General features: G+C 36.9%; 1 protein-coding gene across 3 annotated transcripts in view; it reads right to left on the reverse strand.

Annotated features, from left to right (window-relative positions):
* Window positions 1-21,575, reverse strand: part of ARHGAP24 (Rho GTPase activating protein 24) — a 511,224-nt gene that overhangs the window by 15,399 nt on the left and 474,250 nt on the right. For all 3 annotated transcript variants that reach the window (XM_004285424.3, XM_004285427.3, XM_004285425.3), the window contains 3 exons: window positions 7,664-7,796; window positions 6,976-7,049; window positions 3,143-3,264 (listed from right to left, as the gene is read on the reverse strand). In XM_004285424.3, the coding sequence (XP_004285472.1) occupies window positions 3,143-3,264; window positions 6,976-7,049; window positions 7,664-7,796 (329 nt within the window). The remainder of the gene's footprint in view (window positions 1-3,142; window positions 3,265-6,975; window positions 7,050-7,663; window positions 7,797-21,575) is intronic.

Genomic DNA, 21,575 nt, shown 5'->3' on the forward strand with positions numbered 1-21,575 from the left:
GAATGAAATTAGAACAGCTGCTGGATTTAAAACTGTTGTAATAATAAGTAAACTCGGTGTTGTTCTAATAAGAAACTAAATAAAAGACAACTATCTACTGAATCATCAATTATGATGGAGTTATGGAAGAAAAAAGACTGAATGAAATTAATGGTATTCTATATCTATCTTTTCTCTTTTAGTAACTTCTGAGCTTTCCCCATCACTGGAATATTAACATGTGAAACATCACTGCTTTTTTTTTTTTTACATATTAATAAAAACAATGTATTTATTTTTTTAAAAACAATCGAAGTAAGGAGAAGAGGTACACTGTTCACATTTTTGCAAATACTTTTAATATTTTTAAGACCGACTTATGGATGATAACTGGATTTAATATTTTTAAGACTGGCTTGTAGAAAACTGGATTGTCATATCAATTATGTAGCAATTTAGAAACATCACTGCTTTTTATCACAGTTGTGAAATGTGTGAGGCATTTAATTAATTGAAGAGAGATATCCTCAAGGTCTCCATGATGAAATATGTGAAGAACTATGCCAGTGTATACCTGCCACGATTATAGAGTGAGTGTCAGATCCCTAGAGATTTAGAAATATATTTCTATTACCTTGGAAGGCTTTGCTTTCATCTAGTTTCCAGAATAGTAAATGGCAATCATTTCTTGCAAAGTGACTTCCTTTCAATTTTTATAGCCATTTAGGACAGACTAGCCTGGTAGTAATAATGATGTATGTGTCATTATATGCACTACCTTTTTTTCCTTTTTATTCTCCCCTCTCTGTCATTCTCTTCCTTAGAATGCTAATAAGAAATATGAAGCCGAAATAAATGAGGTCAGAGTGGTTATAATCACCTGTCCATTCTGAAGAGTCCAAGCAGATTTGGGAGTCCCACTGGACTACATGTTCCAACAATTCCCCAGGCTCATATAATTTTATACAGGTTGAACTTAAATACCATATTATGGGACACTTTTTTCATAAGAACTGGATAAGAATTCAATTTTCCTTTGAAGGTACCTAGGCACTTTAAAATACATATGTATGGCAACATTCTATTGAAATGTAGATTCAGGTTGTATTTTTTGCAATACATTACCTTGTACATGTCTCATTTTGCACATGTACAAGATATCTGTGAGGTATATGATAAATTTGGACAAATGACAGTCCTTTAATCACCACCTAATCATTATATAGATAATTCCCTTGTGCCCCTTTGTAGCCAATCCACTATCCATGGCAACCACTGATTTGCTTTCTGTCACTACAGTTTTTTCTTTTCTAGAATTTCATATAAATGCAATTATACAGTATGAAGTCTTTTGTGTCTAGGCATTATTCACTTAGCATAATGCTTTTGTCATTTATCCATATTGTTATCCATGTATCAGTAGTTCATTCTTTTTATTGCTGAGTAGAATTCCATTTCATGGATGTATCAAAATTTGTTCATCTATTCAGTAATTGAAGGACAATTGATCAGTCTTCAGATTGGAGATATTATGGATAAAGTTGACATAAACATTGACTATAAGTCTTAGGGGAACATATGTTTTCTTTTTTAGCACACTGCTTTAATTTGGAAAAAATATCTTTAAATTCTGTTGGACTTTTTTTGCTATACAGTTAGGGGTTTGAAGATAAGTTGGAGTTTTTTACATTTATAGGATTTATTTTGATCCATGTCCTTTTTTTTTTTTTTTTTTTTGGCGGTACGCGGGCCTCTCACTGTTGTGGCCTCTCCCATTACGGAGCACAGGCTCTGGACGCGCAGGCTCAGCGGCCATGGCTCACGGGCCCAGCCGCTCTGCGGCATGTGGGATCTTCCCAGACCGGGGCACGAACCCATGTCCCCTGCATTGGCAGGTGGACTCTCAACCACTGCGCCACCAGGGAAGCCCGATCCATGTCCTTTTGAATTGCATAGTTTCTAATGTGAAACCTTTAGAGCAGTTTTAGGTTTTTAACAGTTTTAGATTCCATTGATGAACCGATATTGACACATTATTATTATTATTAACTAAAGTCCACAGTTTATATTAGAAATCACTCTTTGTGAGATCTGGGTTTTGACAAATGCATAATATCATGTATCCACCATTACAGTATCATATAGAACAATGTTTCATGGCCCTAAAAATCCTTTGCGCTCCAACTATTCCTCCTTTTCTTCCCCAAATCTCTATTGAATCATTGGGATTTCTTTTAAAAACTTTATATAGAGACTGTAACTTTTAACATTATCACCAAGGTAATACCTTTCTGAGGTCTCGATACAATGTCTCAATGTCAGGGTTTTCTACTCTGGTTGTGGGAAACACAATTATTTCAAGCTTGGTGTAAGGCCCAGGAATGGCTCAGAGTACTGATTTCTGGTACTCTCTCCCAGAAAGCAGTGTAGAGTCCTCTAGTGCAAGCATAAATCAATTCTTAGGCAAAGACTTGAGGAATACCCTCTGCAGATCTCTGAACAATCTCTATGTCTAGTTCTCTCTTTTCTGCTGCTTAATGAGTTTTCCATCTTCTAACCTTACTCTTTCAGCTCAGCAAGACCTGCACATCAACAGTACTACTGATGGCCACAGGTAAGAAAAGTACTCAAGCAGTGAGGCCTGCTGGAAATAAACAGAAGTAACAGTTCATTGTGGAAAAGAATTTGAGGCATTTTGTAATATAGAAAACAAGAATTTCTTCATGTTTAACCCAAGGTAAATAAGCAGCATTATCTTACAAAGGCCCATATTTTCTGCCTCTTGAAATTCGTCAAATAAAACCAGAATTAATAAAAATACATTAACTTAAAATAGTAACTATTTGAATTTTCTGAAAATTGCATTGGACTCAAAAAGTGAATTAGATTTTTTCCCATTTTTGTGTGATATTTTGCAGATGACTTATGGAAGTTCCATTTATTCTTATAAAACTCCTAAGGAATCGTTTGGTAAGTTATGTTTAGTAAACTCCAAAAAAAATGTCTGACTCCCAAAGAGGAGTTTTTGTATTTGAAGAACTTGAGTTCATGAATGTAGTTACCATGGATTCACTTATTTCCCTAGTTTCCTCATAGGAGAATAGATTCAAGACAACAAAGAGACAGTTCTATTGATGAGGGTGTAAGATAATAATTTACTTACCCTCCATAATGGTCAAAGGATCTTCCACTTTGGGGCGCAGGATATTAGGGCCAAAGACAGTAGCCAAGTTCTGCACACTCATTTTGTTAATTCCTGAATAGGACTGTACTTCATCCAAGAACCTGTTGGGTGCAAGAGTATGAACAAAACACAATGGGATCAAACTTGTTAGTGGAAGAAAATGGGTTATCAGGAAACTTATGAAGTGGAGTACATTCAAAGATGATTATGGACACAAAATTCGTTAGGAATTCAAACATCTCTCTGTCAAATGTGCAGAATGTATATTGCAAATTATTAAGGATCAAACTCATAAGGGATCATATCAAATATCTGCTCTGGCCTGGCTTGGCTTGGTTTCCCTGTCAGTCACAGGAACAAGAGTGTTTGGATAATGCTAATGTGGACTTGAGATTCAAGAATATGAATTTCTTTCCAATCCCTAAATAAAATATTAAATTTATATATATATTTAATTCAAGAACTATAAATAAGATTGTCTGGTACAATCTCTTATTTCAGAGAGGAGGAATCAACTCTCTTTGTGGAGTAATTTGTGAGCTTCGAATTTATAGTCTATTAAAAAATGAGATCAAACATGGTTTAAAATAAAACCTCAGTTCTACTGATATGGAAAATTGCAAGCACAAATTGTTTTAACTTGTTAGGTGCTAACGAATTAGAGGCATGAAATAGCCCTTTCCCCAAATGATTTTTTTTTAAAACATCTTTATTGGAGTATAATTGCTTTACAATGGTGTGTTAGTTTCTGCTTTATAACAAAGTGAATCAGTTACACATATACATATGTTCCCGTATCTCTTCCCTGTTGCATCTCCCTCCCTCCAACCCTCCCTATCCAACCCCTCTAGGTGGTCACATAGCACTGAGCTGATCTCCCTGTGCTATGCGGCTGCTTCCCACTATCTCCAAATGATTTTAATAGCAGAGATTGTTTTTGTAATTTTTCAGCTTTTCTTCATTTCCCATCCCCTCTTTGTTTCTACAAGAACTTCTATTAATTCATGGCTTACTGTAAGGCCAACTGGCCCGAGGCAGGGGAACACAATCAGATTCACAGGTTGCATCAGACCGAAACTCTCCGGACCACCCAGTTCCAGAAACTGACCTGGAGACTTTCCGGACCACCCAGTTCCAGGAACTGACCTGGGGACTTTGCACCCGGCCCAGCTTTCCTGCCTTTCGAGGAGCGGGACTAACGGTCCCCCAGGATACTGGAAAAGACCACCAAATAAGGAATACCCTGCGCCCTCCCAGATTCACCACACCCCTTTCCCTTCTTCCCCTATAAAATCTTGCCCAACCCTCGCCCGGGTGCAACTTCTCTGGCCCCTTTCTCTCCGACCAGTGAACCTCGCCCCGGGAGCGCTCCCTAATAAAGCTCACTTGAAGCTTTCCTCTGTTTCGCGGTGCCGTTTGTTAATATCCGACCTTACACTTACTAATTGTACTAATGAGACAAAGAAGTGATGAAAAAAGTTTTAACCTATTTTATGTGTTATTTAAAATAATATATTTTATTATGTGTCAGTCGTGCTAACTTATTAAACTCTCAAAGCATCTCTGTAAGGTAAATACCATTATCTCCATTTTACAGGTTAGACACATGAGGCACCAGAGAGGTAAGAATCTTCTCCAAGAACACAGAGTTTGCAGAGCTGAGATCTGAATCCAGGTGATCTGACGCTAGATTCTGAACTCTTGATTACTATACCATGAGTTTTTAAAAAGGTGCTGTTTGGGAATCCCCTGGTGGTCCAGTGTTAGGACTCCATGCTTTCACTGCCGTTAAGATCCCACAAGCGTGGCCAAAAATAAAAATTAAAAAGTGCCTATTTCCACATGTTCACTACTGTTATACAGCCTAATTATAGCAAAACTGAAGGGCAAAAAGTCAAACTACTATTTCTTATTTGAAATAGCTGAAATTAAAAGTCTGCTTTAAATGTGTTAAGAGAAGTTAAGGTTTTCTATTGTGGAGATAAAGACTTGCAATACTGTTCTCCAAAAAGCCTTTTTCCCTTTTACTTAAGAGACTGTCATCCTTTTCTTATCCACTACAATAGCTTGAATTAGTTCAAAAACTTGGGATGGAACCCTTCTATGTTAATAAGTCTATCTTATCTGTGAAACTATTTCTTGCTTTTTCAAATTCTGAAACCTAAGGTCTTGTTTGTTTCCTGAATGCTAACCATCACCAGAAAAAGTATGGCAGGAGGTTCTGGAATTCCTACTCAATTACAGTTGACAATGAACTCCACAGTGTCTGGCATGAGTCTTAAACTCCATAGTTCCCAGTCAGCTGTACATTTATCTAATCATGACGCAAAAAACACATGTAAATGATGCACTGTACTGAATTAAAAATTTTAATTTTATTTAAAAGTGGACTGGGAAGCTATCGTTTAAAATACTTTACAATGACCTGTAGTGCCAATCATTAATCTCTTTATTTAAATTTAATATGTTTCATGTAAATCAACTATACTCCAATAAAATTAAAAAAAATAAATTTAATATGTTTCAATAGTACATACTTGATTTCTTAAATAGGGGCACAGACATGGTACATAGCATCCCTGACATTAAACATGGTCATTGAGAGAGAGCTTTATGAAGCACAATTATTATTCTAGCAGAATTGAGTTACGATGTTTTTTCAATGAGTCTTGAGAGAAATGGAAAAAATTAATATTAGCATTCACTATATGTATAAATGTATAGGTATATAAAATTTTAAAATATACTTTAATTTTTAAAACAGCTGTGTGAAATATGTGTTTTCACTACCTTTTTACCTATTAGGATCTTTAGTCTCAAAGAGGATAAGAAAATTGCATTAAGACACGTAAGTAGTCAGTGGTAGAATCTGGACTCCTGGGCAGATCTTTCTCATGCCAGGATACACGCTCCTTCTGTTAAACAATGGTACATGGTACAATTATAAACAACCTGGATGGAAGTTCAAAGCAACATATCTTTAATATGTAGAGGCCAGAGAGACTTCAGAAACAGCAAATTACTAAATCAAACAATTTTAGTGCTCAGAGAAACTTTTGAAAACACCTTGTCAAGGGTTTCCCTGGTGGCTCAGTGGTTAAGAATCCCCCTGCCAATGCAGGGGACACGGGTTCAAGCCCTGGTCTGGGAAGATCCCACATGCCGCGGAGCAACTAAGCCCATGTGCCACAACTACTGAAGCCCGTGCACCCTAGATCCCGTGCTCCGCAACAAGAGAAGCCACCTTGATGAGAAGCCCACGCACCGCAATGAAGAGTAGCTCCCCACTAGCCGCAGCTAGAGAAAGCCCACGGGCAGCAACGAAGACCCAACGCAGCCAAAAATAAATAATAAATAAATAAATTTATTTAAAAAAAAAATCACCTTGTCAAACCTCAGTTTTATAGAGGCCAACACTGGAGGTCAGAGCAGTTAAGTGATTTTTATTCATTGTCAAAAGTAAATTAGTGTCAGGCTAAATACAGTCTTCTTAAATTTAGTTTTGTCTTTTTTTAAAAATTATTTTTGGCTGTGCTGGGTCCTCGTTTCTGTGCGAGGGCTTTCTCTAGTTGTGGCAAGCGGGGGCCACTCTTCATCGCGGTGCACGGGCCTCTCACTATGGCGGCCTTGTTGCGGAGCACAGGCTCCAGACGCACAGGCTCAGTAGTTGTGGCTCACGGGCCCAGTTGCTCCGCGGCATGTGGGATCCTCCCAGACCAGGGCTCGAACCCGCATCCCCTGCATTAGCAGGAGGATTCTCAACCACTGCGCCACCAGGGAAGGCCTAGTTTTGTCTTTAGGACAATTCTTACCTGCAAATATACTTGAGAAGGTTGTAATTGACCACTGGCAAGCTCTTCACCTGCTTTGCTAATCCTTTAACACCCTGAATATAAAGAAGAGAATAAATGTTATCTAAGTGTTGGCCTTGGAATTAAAGCACATGGAAAATGGGCATACAGCCTTTTTTTTTTTTTTTTTAGTTAGTTTCACATATTACCAGTGAAGGATACTGTCTTGAAAACTTGCCACTATCACAGAAAACATTTCAGAAATATTTTCAAAAGATGTAAAAGAATTTCAAATATCTCTGTAAGCACTATTTGTGGAGAAACATGTTTAAGTGAAGCCCTTTTAACATTTTTAACATTTGTTCACAATTGACTGGAAAGGGAAGTTTGCCTTATTTGTAATAAGGTTGTTTGGGGGAAGGAGTAGCTTTAATATAGTGAGAGTCCTTCCGATTTTTAGCATTTGGGTGCAAAGTGGCAAGCAGTGCTGATTTCATTTATTCATCTGTACTTTTCTTTTTGATCAGAGAGAGGATTAAAAATGGGACCTGCGTTGTGTGTGTAAAATCTAAATATGTGTGATGTCAATACTTAGAATAGTGGAAAACAATCCAAGCATGGGACAAAGGAAACTTTACAGATTAAAGACTAAGAACACTGACAAAAAACCCAAACAATAGCTTTTTAAGAAATAAATGCATGGACTTACAGCTTCCTCTTCCTTGCTGAGCAGTTTGGCACAAGACAAAAAATCCTCATACTTGGCATAAGGAATAACCGGTTCTGGAAGTTCTCGGAGATACAGTTTAAGAAGTGATGCCACTGTGTGTACATCTGTGTTGCTGTGGAGGTAGAAGTGTAAAGAGTTTCTACGGAGTGAACTTCATACCGTTTGGTTAGTTTTTTCATCAAGTATACATCTAAGAGTCAGACTTCTAAATGAGTTGACAATTGAATTAGTTGATCCAGCTTTCAAGAAGCACATGCTTGGGTAACACCTATTAGACGCTACCACAGGTGGAAAAGAGAGGGATCCAGAGAGACACTTGGAATCCTCAGTGTGGTTTGAAAATATTAAAAAATGCAAGCATTTTTCTTTTGTGTGTATTTGATGTTAAGCAAAAGTGTTATTTTTCTAAAACGAGAATATATATACCAGATTTATAATAAAATATAATACAATGCACCAAAAAACACCGAATCTACATATGTGTGTCTATATGTATTCAATGTCAAACTTAATTACTTATAGATCCTAATTTCATTTCTTATTCTTTAGAAGATATTGGTGATTGGTTATAGACACCTGAAGTTTAGTATGTTTTAACTGTTTAAGAAAAACTCACTTTGAAGATGATTGATCTCAGAATGATTTCTTGTCTGATATTCTAAGATAGTTGGTGACCCTTACAGTCTTCTAGAAAGAGAAGGGAAGTGCTACAAAAATAAACACTGAAAACTTAACGTGTCCTTTGTGTAAAATTTATTTTTATTCTCTGCTGAATACCAGAGTGATAGGATAATTTACTGAAATATTAATTTATATTTTGTTCTCTGTATCTCTCTGTTAATCCATGAAGATGGCTGACAGTAGAGGCAGGAGGAGGTGGTTGGTTTGGGTTTGTTTTGTTTTGCTTTGCTTTGTTTTGGGGGTGAGGAACAAGAGCGTGGGAAGGAGAGTGGTGGTCAGGGAGTGAAAGGTCAATTGATTCCCAAGAAGTGGGAAGAGTGGTGGTGAGCAAGGTCAGGGATTCTGTAAGTGGTGGGAACAAACACTCCAATCCCAGACTCTGCTGCAGGAAGTGACAAGTCGCTGAGGGGTATTCCTTCAGAAGCTGGGATAGAGGCACCAGAATTTCCTGCCTCAGTGACAATTCTCTTGCCCCAAGGGTGACATAAAAGCAGAGTTGACTTCACAAATCTACATGGGCTGGGACAATGGGCATCTCAGTTCTCAATTTTGGACTCTTAGGTTGATTTCCTCATAACCTCTCTGTAACAGGCATTATAGAAAACACATAACCTCTCTGTAACAGGCATTATAGAAAACACAGTGGCTAGGACCCTAAAGCGTTATAAAAAGGAATATTCTAGCCTGCTCATAATTTATAATCTAGTGGGAGTAGGAGATAGAAAGTAGATAATAACACAAGTATATAATTACAAATGTGGTGAGTAGTAATAAGGAAATGTTTGGGGTGCCATCTAATAACAAGAAAGGACTAATTCAGGGGTTGGAGGGCTTCTCTGAAGAAATGATGCTCAGGGTAAGATCTGAGGGGGTGTAAGAATGAACTAAATGAGAGTGAAGAATAAAAGAAGTCATTCTGATTAAAGCAAGGCACGTAAACAGCGCCCAAAGTGGGATGGAGTGTCCTGTCCTTGAGGAGCTGACAAAAGGCTAAGGGAAAAAGAGCTCAGAGAATGAGGTCTGAGCAGAGGGGAGCATCCTCATGGACCATAGGACTTCATCTACCTTGGAATCAGGGCAAGGGCTGAGGTTTTCCATTTTAACATCAGAGTCAGTCAGAGCTGGTATATTGTCAACCTTTTTTCGGATGCTAAAATGATGGAGGTGATCTGATAGGGCCTGTCTTTAATCAATTTTATTCTTTTCATAATTACAGAAATGAATTTTTTCTCTTAAATTTCTGAACCGATAGACAACATAGAGGCCATCTTAAAGGCTAGGAAAGAACACAAAAATCATGTCTCTGGGACATCTTGAAAACTATTCAAGCTCATTAATTTCTAACAATACTTTCCTAAATTTTTTTTTAAAAAAGATATATAAAATAGTCTCAATGGTAAAGCAAAAAAAAGACCCTAGTTTTTTTATTTTCTGGTAAATTGCTATATTTCGTGCAATCCAAAACCCTTCTGTGTTTCTCTTGGTATGTCGTGAAGCACCTGACCCTTGAAGGCACAGTCATCAGCAGTAGCAAAACCACAACCTGGGGCAGGATATGCAATGCAATCAAATATTACAATAAATGATTTCCATCTTTTTATTCCACTCTATCCAATCCCCTCTAATCAAACCCAATCCATGACTGGGTCGTTGGGTTGTGTTGCCTTCAAATTCAATGACCATTTTGTTAAAGTTATAGAAAGACACAGAAAGGAATACAAAAATAAAATAAGTATAATTTCAATATATGGTGTATGTTATGTATAATCTGTATGACTATATAAATAGAATATACAAAAATATTTATGAATTAAATGCAATAAATTAATGAAACAATAATGATAAACAAGAAATATTTATTTAGCAAGAAATCTGGTTTAGTGTCTCAACAATGGACTATTCATTATATTGCCTGTCCCCAAGCACAGTGTTTTTAACGTAACTTGCCTGATACTGTATTATTTTGCTTCTAATGAAGTTGAGCTGTAGTACTGAGGACGTTTGAGCACTAGATGGCATGATTGCAAAGTTAAACTAATTGAGATGGTGTGAAAATTGTGAAGGATGAAAGGCTGCAGAATCATTTTTCATCCACCGCAATTTTCTGAGCACCAAAGCTGCAGTAATGCTCCAAGAATAGATATATTTGCGCTATGAATCAAGGTAAGAGATGTGGACTATGATGATTATTTTCTTCCTTCTCTAAAGTGATACATTGCATTAGTTTCTAGCATTGTAAGTATATACCCATACACTGTTGGTTATATAAAAATGGTAAGGAAAAAATAACTGAATACATTTTCTTTTTTATTTCAATTAACAAAGGTTATTACATTTTTGGCTTAAAGTATACAACTTAAAATTTTTTGACTGTTTCTGAGGGGCTTTACTAAACTTAGGTTATTTTGTAGAAATAGAGACTTTTCCATTTTCCTAGTGTTCTCATTTTTGGCTTTGTCCTTTCCCACCAAACGGAAGAAATCAATCATTTCCGGGAAGACTTGAACATGTTTGCCAGTTCCGGTTCACCTCAAGAGGCTCACAGTCCGTCCGCCCCAATTGCCAGCATGCTACTCACTGAAAGGGGAAATCTGATGTTTCTCTGAAAAATCTCTTTGTATCTCCATTCTACAAAATAGCAACATTCTGCATCTACCTCTACAGACTTGTATCTCTTACTGAAAACCCACTACTTTGCCTGATTAATATTTGCTTTAGTATGTACAGCCAGTTAAGTAGATATCAATGTGACGTGTTAATTGCCCACAGTACCTAGTGGGATGTGCTGTCTTTGCCTCAGAGAAATACATCATGTTCTTCAGCAAAGTGAAGTGAAGTGACTATATTGTAGCAAAAGTTGATGTACAATGGAGAATTAAAATCCCTAAACTGGTTAATAATAATAATAATGACAACAACAATAGCAGCAGCATACATCTACACACATCTCTCCCTGTCTCAAGCCCTCACAGTTGTCCAGTGAGTAGGTCCTGTTATTAACTCCGTTTAGGTACACGAACAGGAAACTGCACTGACAGAACATGCCTTGGGGCTAATTGCTGAGATATGAGAGGTTTTAAAGTCACACTCGTTTGGTAGAAATTCAAAACTACTTGCTAATATAAATTCATTATCCAGACCTCAGGTCTCCTTCACCCACCTGGTGGTAGAATCTGTTTTCAGAAATAAAGATAAATAATCATGCACATCCTATCCAATGATAGCAAAGAGGCAGAGGCAGGCCCAGGAATCCTGAGTAAAAGAGCTATCAGACCAGAAGATATTCTGTAGCATATATCCCTTAATTGATCAACATATGGGGTTTGTTTTCACCTTAAATTTGTACTTGGACTTTACTTCTGGATCCTGTAGTTCTTTTTAATCAAACATGAATTCCATGAGACTTTCTACAATTGACTTAGTTTTATATTCTTGAGGGTCTTCCTTTGGTCATTCTGGGATTGTTCTATCATTCACTCACCAAATAGTTGCTGAACACCTACAGTATGTACCACCTCACACCACATGATAGGTGAGACAGAGATGAACAACATAGATCTTTTTTGTCCCCCTTGGGCTTGTATCTCTAACCCATCACCATCAACACGTTTCCATCCCATGCCTCATTTGTTTGACTCCTTAAACATTTTCTGTATTTTTTATCTGCGAAGTCCCTGCCAGGTGTGTGATCTTAAGAAACTTTTTATACTTCCCAGAAATTGCTTGCCTATTTATAATCTATGTACAATATTGGCCCCTTACTAATCCTAACAGGGATAAAGGAGTCTGACAACAATCTGTCTTGCTCATCCTCTAACCCCACCCCTGCCTTCCCTGATAAACAGACTCACACACAGAGATAAGTAGAATGCCACAGTAATTCCAAGTACAATACTACACAGACAAAAACCTTAGAACTTTTAAGCCTCAAAATTAGAAATGGGAATTTTTCACTCTGGATACTCTGCACAGGACACAACATAATCCATTGATTGAAGTGAATAGAATGAATTTCCAGGCACCCCACAGGGAGTTATTAAAGATATTGTGAAGTTCTTTGCAACACACACAATGAGATAACCTAAAATTTGCTTGGAACTAAGAAAAAATAATGTCATATCTATCAAACTCTGGGAAGAACATATATGAGACTGAAAACATTCAGCAGCATTACCAAGATGAAGCCTGCCACCAAACTGTCTTAAACAACATGGAGTTCTGTGCACCAAATTCACCAAGACATAGAAAAGCAAATCCAAAGGCAGTAGGCAGTTCCAAACTAAACTAAACATTTACAAGAAAAGTCTGGTTCTGTTGTAACTCATTTTTTATATATCTGTCAAAAATGGTATACTTTTTGGCAGTAAAATTTGAATCTGGTTAAACTGTCATGGCTCACTGTAGTTATGTAAGTGTCACTGCTGAATTATATACAACACAAAAGGGCAGTTTTATCTGTCTGGACTACACTGAATTAGTGCTTGTCTCAAAGAAGCCTCCTGGTTTAAAAGCAATGATGGCAGAGAACAGCAAGACAACCCTTACTATGGAATGAATTGTTGTCTCCTCCAAATTCATATGTTGAAGGCTCAGCCTCTGATGTGATGTGATGGTATTTGGAGATGAAACCTCTGGGAGGTAATTAGGGTTAGATGAAGTCATCAGGGTGGGGCTCTGGTTTGACGGGATTAGTGCCCTTATAATAAAAGACACCAGTAAGCTTGCTCCCTACCGCCTTGCTCCCATGCACATGCAGGAGGAAAGGCCATGTGAGCACAGGGTAAGAAGGCAGCCATCTAGAAGTCAAGAAGAGAGCCTTTACTAGAACCCAACCATGCTGGCACCCTGGTGTCAGGCTTTCAGCGTCCAGAGCTGTGAGAAAAATAAATTTCTGTTGTTTAAGCCACCCAGTCTGTGGTGTTTTGTTATAGCAGATGCACCAAATCTGCATCTCATGAGCTTACCTATAAAACCATGCCAGAGTACTAGGTAATGAGATGTCATCAGAAAGATAGAAACATGCTTTCAGATAATGTAGATTTATGGAAATATTGTCAGATTGACCAGCGTGACATAGAAGAAAGTGATTCTCAACCTTGGTTGCACACAGGAGTCACCTGGAAAGTTTTTCAAAATACTGATGATTGGGTCATGTATATTCTGATATAATTGGTCTGGGTGAAGCCTGGACATTGAGATTTTTTAAAGCTCCTCAGTTTTCGTATGTTGCCAAGGTCAAGGGATATTAATATAGAACATGTATTTGAGGTTGAAAACTTCCAAATAAGGAGGCAGTTCTAATGTGTAATGGTCACAAGTTTAAATCTGGCTACTCTATCATCCGTTGGCGCTGACTAGTTACATACTTATCTCTCCAGTGTTCATGATGGAAGAGGTGGGAGGAATGCTGGTGGGGAGATGTTGTTCATGCTTAAACCAAACTGTTACATTGACATTTTCTTTCCTACTTCTAGGATGACTTATATGTATGTAATTACTTATGTGTATATAGACTCCCCCTTTAAAACGCTAGCTAATCACATAAAAAGAGTATTTGACAGTTTTATATACAATGCAACATACCATACACACACACATACCCTTATATGCGTATAAGATACTCAAAGTAACAAATAAAATGCCCTGTTGTGTAGCTGAAGGAAGAGATTCCTGTGAGCAGTCTGAGTTTCGTGATTCTACATCATAGATCCCTCAAATAGAAAGTAACTACAGCCCCAAACTGAAAAAAAAAAATTCATGGATATTCATCCATTTGCTACTTCTGACAAATATTTCCCCTGGGTAAGTCTCTCATTTCATTGTTTTCTTGTCACCTCACTCACCTTCTCCTAGTCAGCTCCCAAGCTTTTCTTCCTCTGCTGGCTTCTAAGTATTATTCTCATTGACTCTGTGTACATACCCTGGCTAAATCCCTAAGTTCGATGATCACTTTTCTACAATGACTACAAAGTATACATCTCCAAACCAGACCTTTCCACTGAATTCTTAGACGTTCCATACACACTCTGAACTCCATATAAACAAAGCTGGACAACAACAAAAACCTTGCAATAAAATTATTCCTCCTTTACCATTTTCTCAACCATGAATGGCATCACCATTCACAGAAACAAACAAGAAACCTAGAAGTCAACCTAAATTTTTCCTTTTCTGAGATTCTAAATCTAACAGTGACTAGTGATTCTCAGACTAAGCTGCACATTGGAATCACCTGGAAAGTTTGCAAAATACCAATGACTGGATCCTATATATTCTCATGTCATACCTCATGAATCTGTTCCCTCCTCAGCAGTCTCATTGACACTGCTCAAATTCAAGTTATCACTCATCTCCATTAACATAACAGCATATTCCTTGGTCTTTCCATTACAAGCCTGTCTTCCCACCCTAGACCCCTGAACATACACATCCAGGTGGTAATCACTTGTACCAAACAAATATAAATGACAAGTAAAATGCCTTGTATAGCTTTTGAATACTACATATGAATACAAAGGGCAACTGTTTAAGCATATACAGATAAATATACATTACAAAGAAACATATATACTTATAGTATAGATTAGCCATTAGAGGTGACATCATTTAGTTAGTTTGGATTAGTGTTTGAGAGCATATTTATAAATAGCCACACTCTAATATCTCTAAGTAAATTAAAAATTTAGGGCTTCCCTGGTGGCACAGTGGTTGAGAATCTGCCTGCTAATGCAGGGGACACGGGTTCGAGCCCTGGTCTGGGAAGATCCCACATGCCGCGGAGCAAGTAGGCCCTTGAGCCACAACTACTGAGCCCGTGCATCTGGAGCTTGTGCTGTGTAACAAGAGAGGCCGCGACAGTGAGGGGCCTGCACACCGCGATGAAGAGTGGCCCCCCACTTGCCATAACTAGAGAAAGCCCTTGCACAGAAATGAAGACCCAACATAGCCAAAAATAATTAATTAATTTAAAAAAATTTAGACTGAAGAATAAAAATAAAATCTGACGTTTTCCATCATAGAACCAAGGTGAGTTCATCAGAGTGGAAAGGCTAGTGCAATTGAGGCATTTAAAAGGCTTGATGTAGAACATTCAGACAAGTTTCCTTGCAGTAACATTACATCAGTATAACTATTTTAACAGGCTACCTTGTACATACATAGCATTCAATTCCAACGACAACAACACAAAAAACCTAACTAAAACCTTAAGATGCAAATAGTAGATAAGTTCTGGAGATCTAACACACAGCATAGTGAATACAGTCAACAATACTGTATTATAAATGTCAAATTTGCTAAGAGACTAGATCTTAATTGTTCTCACTACAGAAAAGAAATTATAATTATGTGACCTGATAGAGGTGCTAGGCAACATGCCAATCATATTGCAACATATAAACATACTGAACCAACACACTGTACACCTTAAACTTACACAGTGTTATATGTCGATTATATCTCAAAAAATTAAATTAATTAATTACAGAAATATGTTGTCAGTTACAAAATTAATGAACATGACTATTAAAATGAGTTCACAATGGCCCTGGTGACTTGAGATCCAAGGTTCAATGTTATATCCAAATTCAACTTAGAAGTAACATTCAAACACACATGTTGCATTCTTCTACTATAAATGACATTAATACTGTCCAAGCTCTTAAGACCTATGTTACGAAAAAAATTTTTTCACATAGAAAATAAATCTGAGGTCAAGGAGCCACAAAGATTTTCTTATTAAACTAAGAACCTATTCATATCAATAATGTATATAACTGCTTAGAATATGTATTGATCTAAGGAATTACTTGAAAGTCACGAATGATAAAGAGATTAGAGATAGCCTGTTTGCAAACTGGAGAGATTCTATTATAAGTGTGCTTGTATCCACATACTATATATACATATATACACATACTACACACACACACACACACACACACACACAGGTACTACATACACATATATATATATATATATATATATTTTATTCTTTGTAGAATTTTTGTAAACATATCCAGTTGGTTTCATGGTATGAAGAAAATGAATCAAGGCTCTCCTTGATTGACTGTGCATGTTGGACTTTGTTCTCTCTCAGTGCCAGTAAAACTTTATTGAATTTATTCATAATTGTCTCAGGAGAAAACTCAAGCCTTTGAGATTCCAGAGAGTATCTATAGCTGTTAATGGAAGAAGTAGTTAATTTGCTCACGATTTTTCAAAACATAGTCATTCCTAATCTAGGTTGGGAGTCACGATGGAATAATATCCATTGCATTAACACTTTCTCTGGCTGTTCTGTGAAACATAATTTCCTAAATTCACGAAGTGTAAAATATATGCCAGGAATTGCATAAATGATTTAAAAAATTAGAAGATTGTTGTCAATTCAGATGACTTATTTTCAGGTGGATATAAAGAAACTACTCATAGTAAGAGACACAAGAAAACTCATTTACAGAAAATTTTAAGTTACAATGAACAAATAGCACTTACTATTCATTGCATTATGTGACTATAGTTTGAGAGAGGTGGATTAGGACACTTCTTGCCCACCTCACATTTCCTCCAGAAATGGCTCAGAAATAAAGACAACTGGAAGGAATAATATACATTCTGTAAGTATACTGTGATTATGTAATTATCTAATGAGATGTAAATGATGATCTTCCACATTTCTTGCTTAAATGGGATATGCTGTCTTTCCTAACATTTGACTCCTGATGTACAGATGCAAAGGATTCTTTCACAGAGAAACCTCTGTGGCTCTACTAGTTTTCATGTCTTTACATTGGTAATTGTATGTACCAGAGACTTTATCACATAACCCTTGCTTGTTTCAATTGTACCCTGGACTTAAAACGTTATGGGTTGTAATTTCAGTTTCATATGATCTTCAAAATCTTGGCAAACAATGAAATTGGCTTAGCTAAAATAGAGAAGTTACAGCTGTATTGAGTTACTTTACAATTTTATGTTGTCTGCCTACATATTTTTCCCTTTACTAAACTCTGCAAATGGATTTTCAGGAGAAACAAAGGAAATGTCATCATCATAATACATTCAACAATTAATTTTCTTTCCTGAGAGATTTCAGATTATGCAACCAAGAATGTCCCAGAGAATCATTATTGATGTTCTGATGTTGATGGGGTATATTTATGGAAAAAATATATTTTTAAGTTTCCCCAACAGCATTTAAAATCCATGTATATAATTTAATATTTCCATTTTTAAATAAAAATAAAACAGAGCTAAATATCACCGGTAATTTTTCTAGTTAATGAAACCTAAATAGCAAAGTTTCCTTAATCTAACGTTTTTTTCTTATTAATGTATCTTTAAGGCTGACTCTTTTGCATGTTGCTCATTTCCTTTCGTAACCATCACAAGACTGGAAAATTTTGATTATCTGATTCTAGGATAAACAATAAAGGATGCAAACATTCTTTTCCAGAATACTTATTTTCTTCTAATAAAGTCAATAAGGTAGGAAACAAAACCTTTGTGCCTTATAAAGCAGCGGTCCCTAACTTTTTTGGCACCAGGGATCGGGTTTGCGGAAGACAGTTTTTCCACGGACGGGGGCGGGGGCGGGGGAATGGTTCAAGCGGTAATGCGAGGCGATAGGGAGCAACGGGGGTGGGGGGGGGCAGCAGATGAAGCTTTGCTCTGCCGCTGCTCACCTCCTGCTGTGCGGACCGGTTCCTAACAGGCTGCGGACCCGTACAGGTCCACGGCCCCGGAGCTGGGGACCCCTGTTATAAAGGAGATGAATAAAGAAATGCCTAATTTTACACTGTTGAATCTGTAACTCATGGTGCTAGAGGGAACTTAAAAGGGTTTTCTGGCATATCCAGATGAATCTACAAAATCAACACCCAAACTGTTCAAGTCCACGCAGAACATGTTCCTCCTCTGAACACTTCAACAGTCTTTTATTACAACACAAAAGCATTCTCCACATAAGAGCTAAAATGATACCATTCCAGTTTATTAATTTGTGTGTATATATACGTATTGGGGGAAAGACTGAAAAACTTTAAAAGGATCCAATTATGTATTTATTGTGAATCTCCTACTAATAAATGCTGTCATGCTCTTTGTTGGAAAGGATACTTTGCTACCACGTATACAGATATATATTATATTAGTGCTGTTATCCACTAGGACTATATTTAAGAGAGGTCAGTATAAGCGGGAAGAAGAGAGACAAACAAATTGTATTGAGCAGAAGTTGGGGGGGTGTTTTTATTTTTCGTTGTTGTTTTGTTATAAATCAAAATCTACTTCACTTTGGAAGTATAATGCATCCATATTCATGGAGCATTTCTGGAATACAAAACAAGTAAAGGTACTGGTTTTAATTTAGATTTGTGGCTTGTATGAAATTGTGTTCCCATTCATAAGATTATGACTCCACATTAACATCGGCAGGCATTTTGCTTGAGTTGACAAAAATGATATTTTAACAGAATTTTAGAAGTTGTTTTGAAACATGACATTTTTCAAATTTCCTGAATTCTAATCTATGAAAATAAGAGCATGAGTTGTCTACTTATTGAGATATCAGAAATATTTGCACTCTTTTACCCAACAAATATATTCAAAATATACTCCTTGTATCCATTTATTTAAGAAAGATATATTGAATGCCTACATTGTGTCAGACACTGTTCTAGATGCTAGGGATAAAAAAGGTGATCAAGAGTCAAAATTCTCTACTTTCTTTGAGTTCATATTGTAGTCATACATGTAGAATTTTACTTTATACATACAGAGTTTTAAATGAATATCCACAGTGAGATCCTCATGAGTATGCATATGCATACTCTCATGATATCACAGATGTTTATCTCAATTCCCAGAACACTATTTTGATTCTTTAGCAATTTTTCAACCATTTCCTTATAATAAATTATCAAGATAACCAGAAAAATCAAACATTTAAAAACCATATGCCTTCTAAAGTGTATACATGAATGGCTCATAAGCACATAAAAAGATACACAACATCAGTAGTCATTAAGGAAATGCAAACTCAAACAACAATGAGATACCATTTCACATTCACCAGAGTGGCTAGGATAAAAAATTGGAACACTCATACATTGTTGGTAGAAATATAAAATGTTTCAGCCACTTTGGGAAACAGTTTGGCAATTCCCCAAAAGTTAAACATAGACCTAGCAATTCTACTTCTAGGTATACACCCAAGAGAAATGAAAACATGTCCACACAAAAACTTGTACATGCAGGGCTTCCCTGGTGGCGCAGTGGTTGAGAGTCCGCCTGCCGATGCAGGGGACATGGGTTCGTGCCCCGGTCCGGGAAGATCCCACATGCCGCGGAGCGGCTGTGCCCGTGAGCCATGGCCGCTGAGCCTGCGTGTCTGGAGCCTGTTGCTCCGCAATGGGAGAGGCCACAACAGTGAGAGGCCTGCGTACCGCAAAAAAAAAAAAAACAAAAAAAACAAAAAACAAACTTGTACATGCATGTTCACAGCAGCATTCTTCATAAAAGCCAAAAAACAGAAACTACTTAAATATCAACCAACTGATGAATGAAGAAACAAACTGTAGTATATCTACAATATAAAATTCTATTAACTGGGGCTTCCCTGGTGGCACAGTGGTTGAGAATCTGCCTGCTAATGCAGGGGACAGGGGTTCGAGCCCTGGTCTGGGAAGATACCACATGCCAAGGAGCAACTAGGCCCGTGAGCCACAACTATGAGCCTGTGAGTCTGGAGCCTGTGCTCCGCAACAAGAGAGGCCACAGTAGTGAGAGGCCGGCGCACCGTGATGAAGAGTGGCCCCTGCTCACCGCAACTAGAGAAAGCCCTCGCACAGAAACGAAGACCCAACACTGCCAAAAATAAATAAATAAAATTAAAAAAAATTATATTCATCAATGCAAAGGAACAAACTATTGATACATACTATAACATGGACAAACCTCAAAAGCATTATGCTAAGAGAAAAAAGCTGGATGCAAGAGACCATGTATTGAATAATTCTATTTATATAAAATGTCCAGAAAAGGGAAAATCTATAGAGACAGAAAGTAAGTACATTAGTGGTTGCCTGGGGAGGAAGGGCTGCTGGAAATAACAGTAAATGGTATAAAAGACATTTGGGTGATGAAAATGTGCTAAAACCAATATATGGTAATGGTTGCATAACTAAGTAAATTTGTTAAAAATCATTGAATTGTATCCTTGAAATTGGCAAATTGCATGATATGTAAAATATGACTCAATAAATTTATTTTAGAAAATATATACCTTTAAGGGATGTACTTTCACCAAACTCATGCAAGAATATTTACAATCTGACTTACAAGACACACAAAAACACACTTTCAGAACATAAAACATAGGTATCTGATTTCTTTCAGTAGGAATTGTTTTGGAGATTTCAAAACAGAAATGAAGATATTCTGGATTAAAAACACTTAAGAGTTTATGGTTAAGCACTAGTTTCTGTATTTATGGGTTCAGGATATTACTTTTCCTTGTCATACAAAATGTTAAAACCATCATCACCAACATCATGATACTTACAATGACAATAAATGTGCTAAGTGTCTTCTTCACTCTGTACCACTTACTCCTGGTGTTTTTGTTCCATTTTGTTTTATTTTTAAATTCATGAATACAACAGCTCTGGGGGGGTTAAGTGTTATTTCCATTTTACATATGAGGAAACTAGGAATTTGGAGAAGTTAAGTAACTAGTCTCAGATTGTTAACATAGGTAGTAAATGGTACCTGCTTCTTATCAAAGCCTGAACTCTTAATTCCTACACTGCTTCCTTACAAATAAGTACACAAATGCCAATTGATAGATATGCCAAATACTGGGAAACTTCTTGGTTAATTGGCTATTTTTCTTCATCACTCAATCAGGTTTCATTGGAAGTGAACTTAAATTTATTCAAAGCTAAATTGAAAGGAAGGTGTAATTCAGTTCCCCCACTTCACATGTACTGGCTTTTTAGATACATCACCAAGAGAGTAAGCACAATGGAACATGACAGATTTCTAGCTAACAACCTGTCTTACGTAAAATATTTAGTAAGTATCCATTCAGGTGAGTATTTTCCACATATGGAATATTTTCCCTTAAAGCTCATTAATTTTTCAGACCTTGGTATGTTTACAAGGGGGTTTCATGGAACGCTTGTAAGTTACACCCATGGTTCAAATT

This window comes from Orcinus orca, chromosome 4 (assembly GCF_937001465.1).
Source record: "Orcinus orca chromosome 4, mOrcOrc1.1, whole genome shotgun sequence".
In the NCBI taxonomy this organism is placed as follows: domain Eukaryota; kingdom Metazoa; phylum Chordata; class Mammalia; order Artiodactyla; family Delphinidae; genus Orcinus; species Orcinus orca.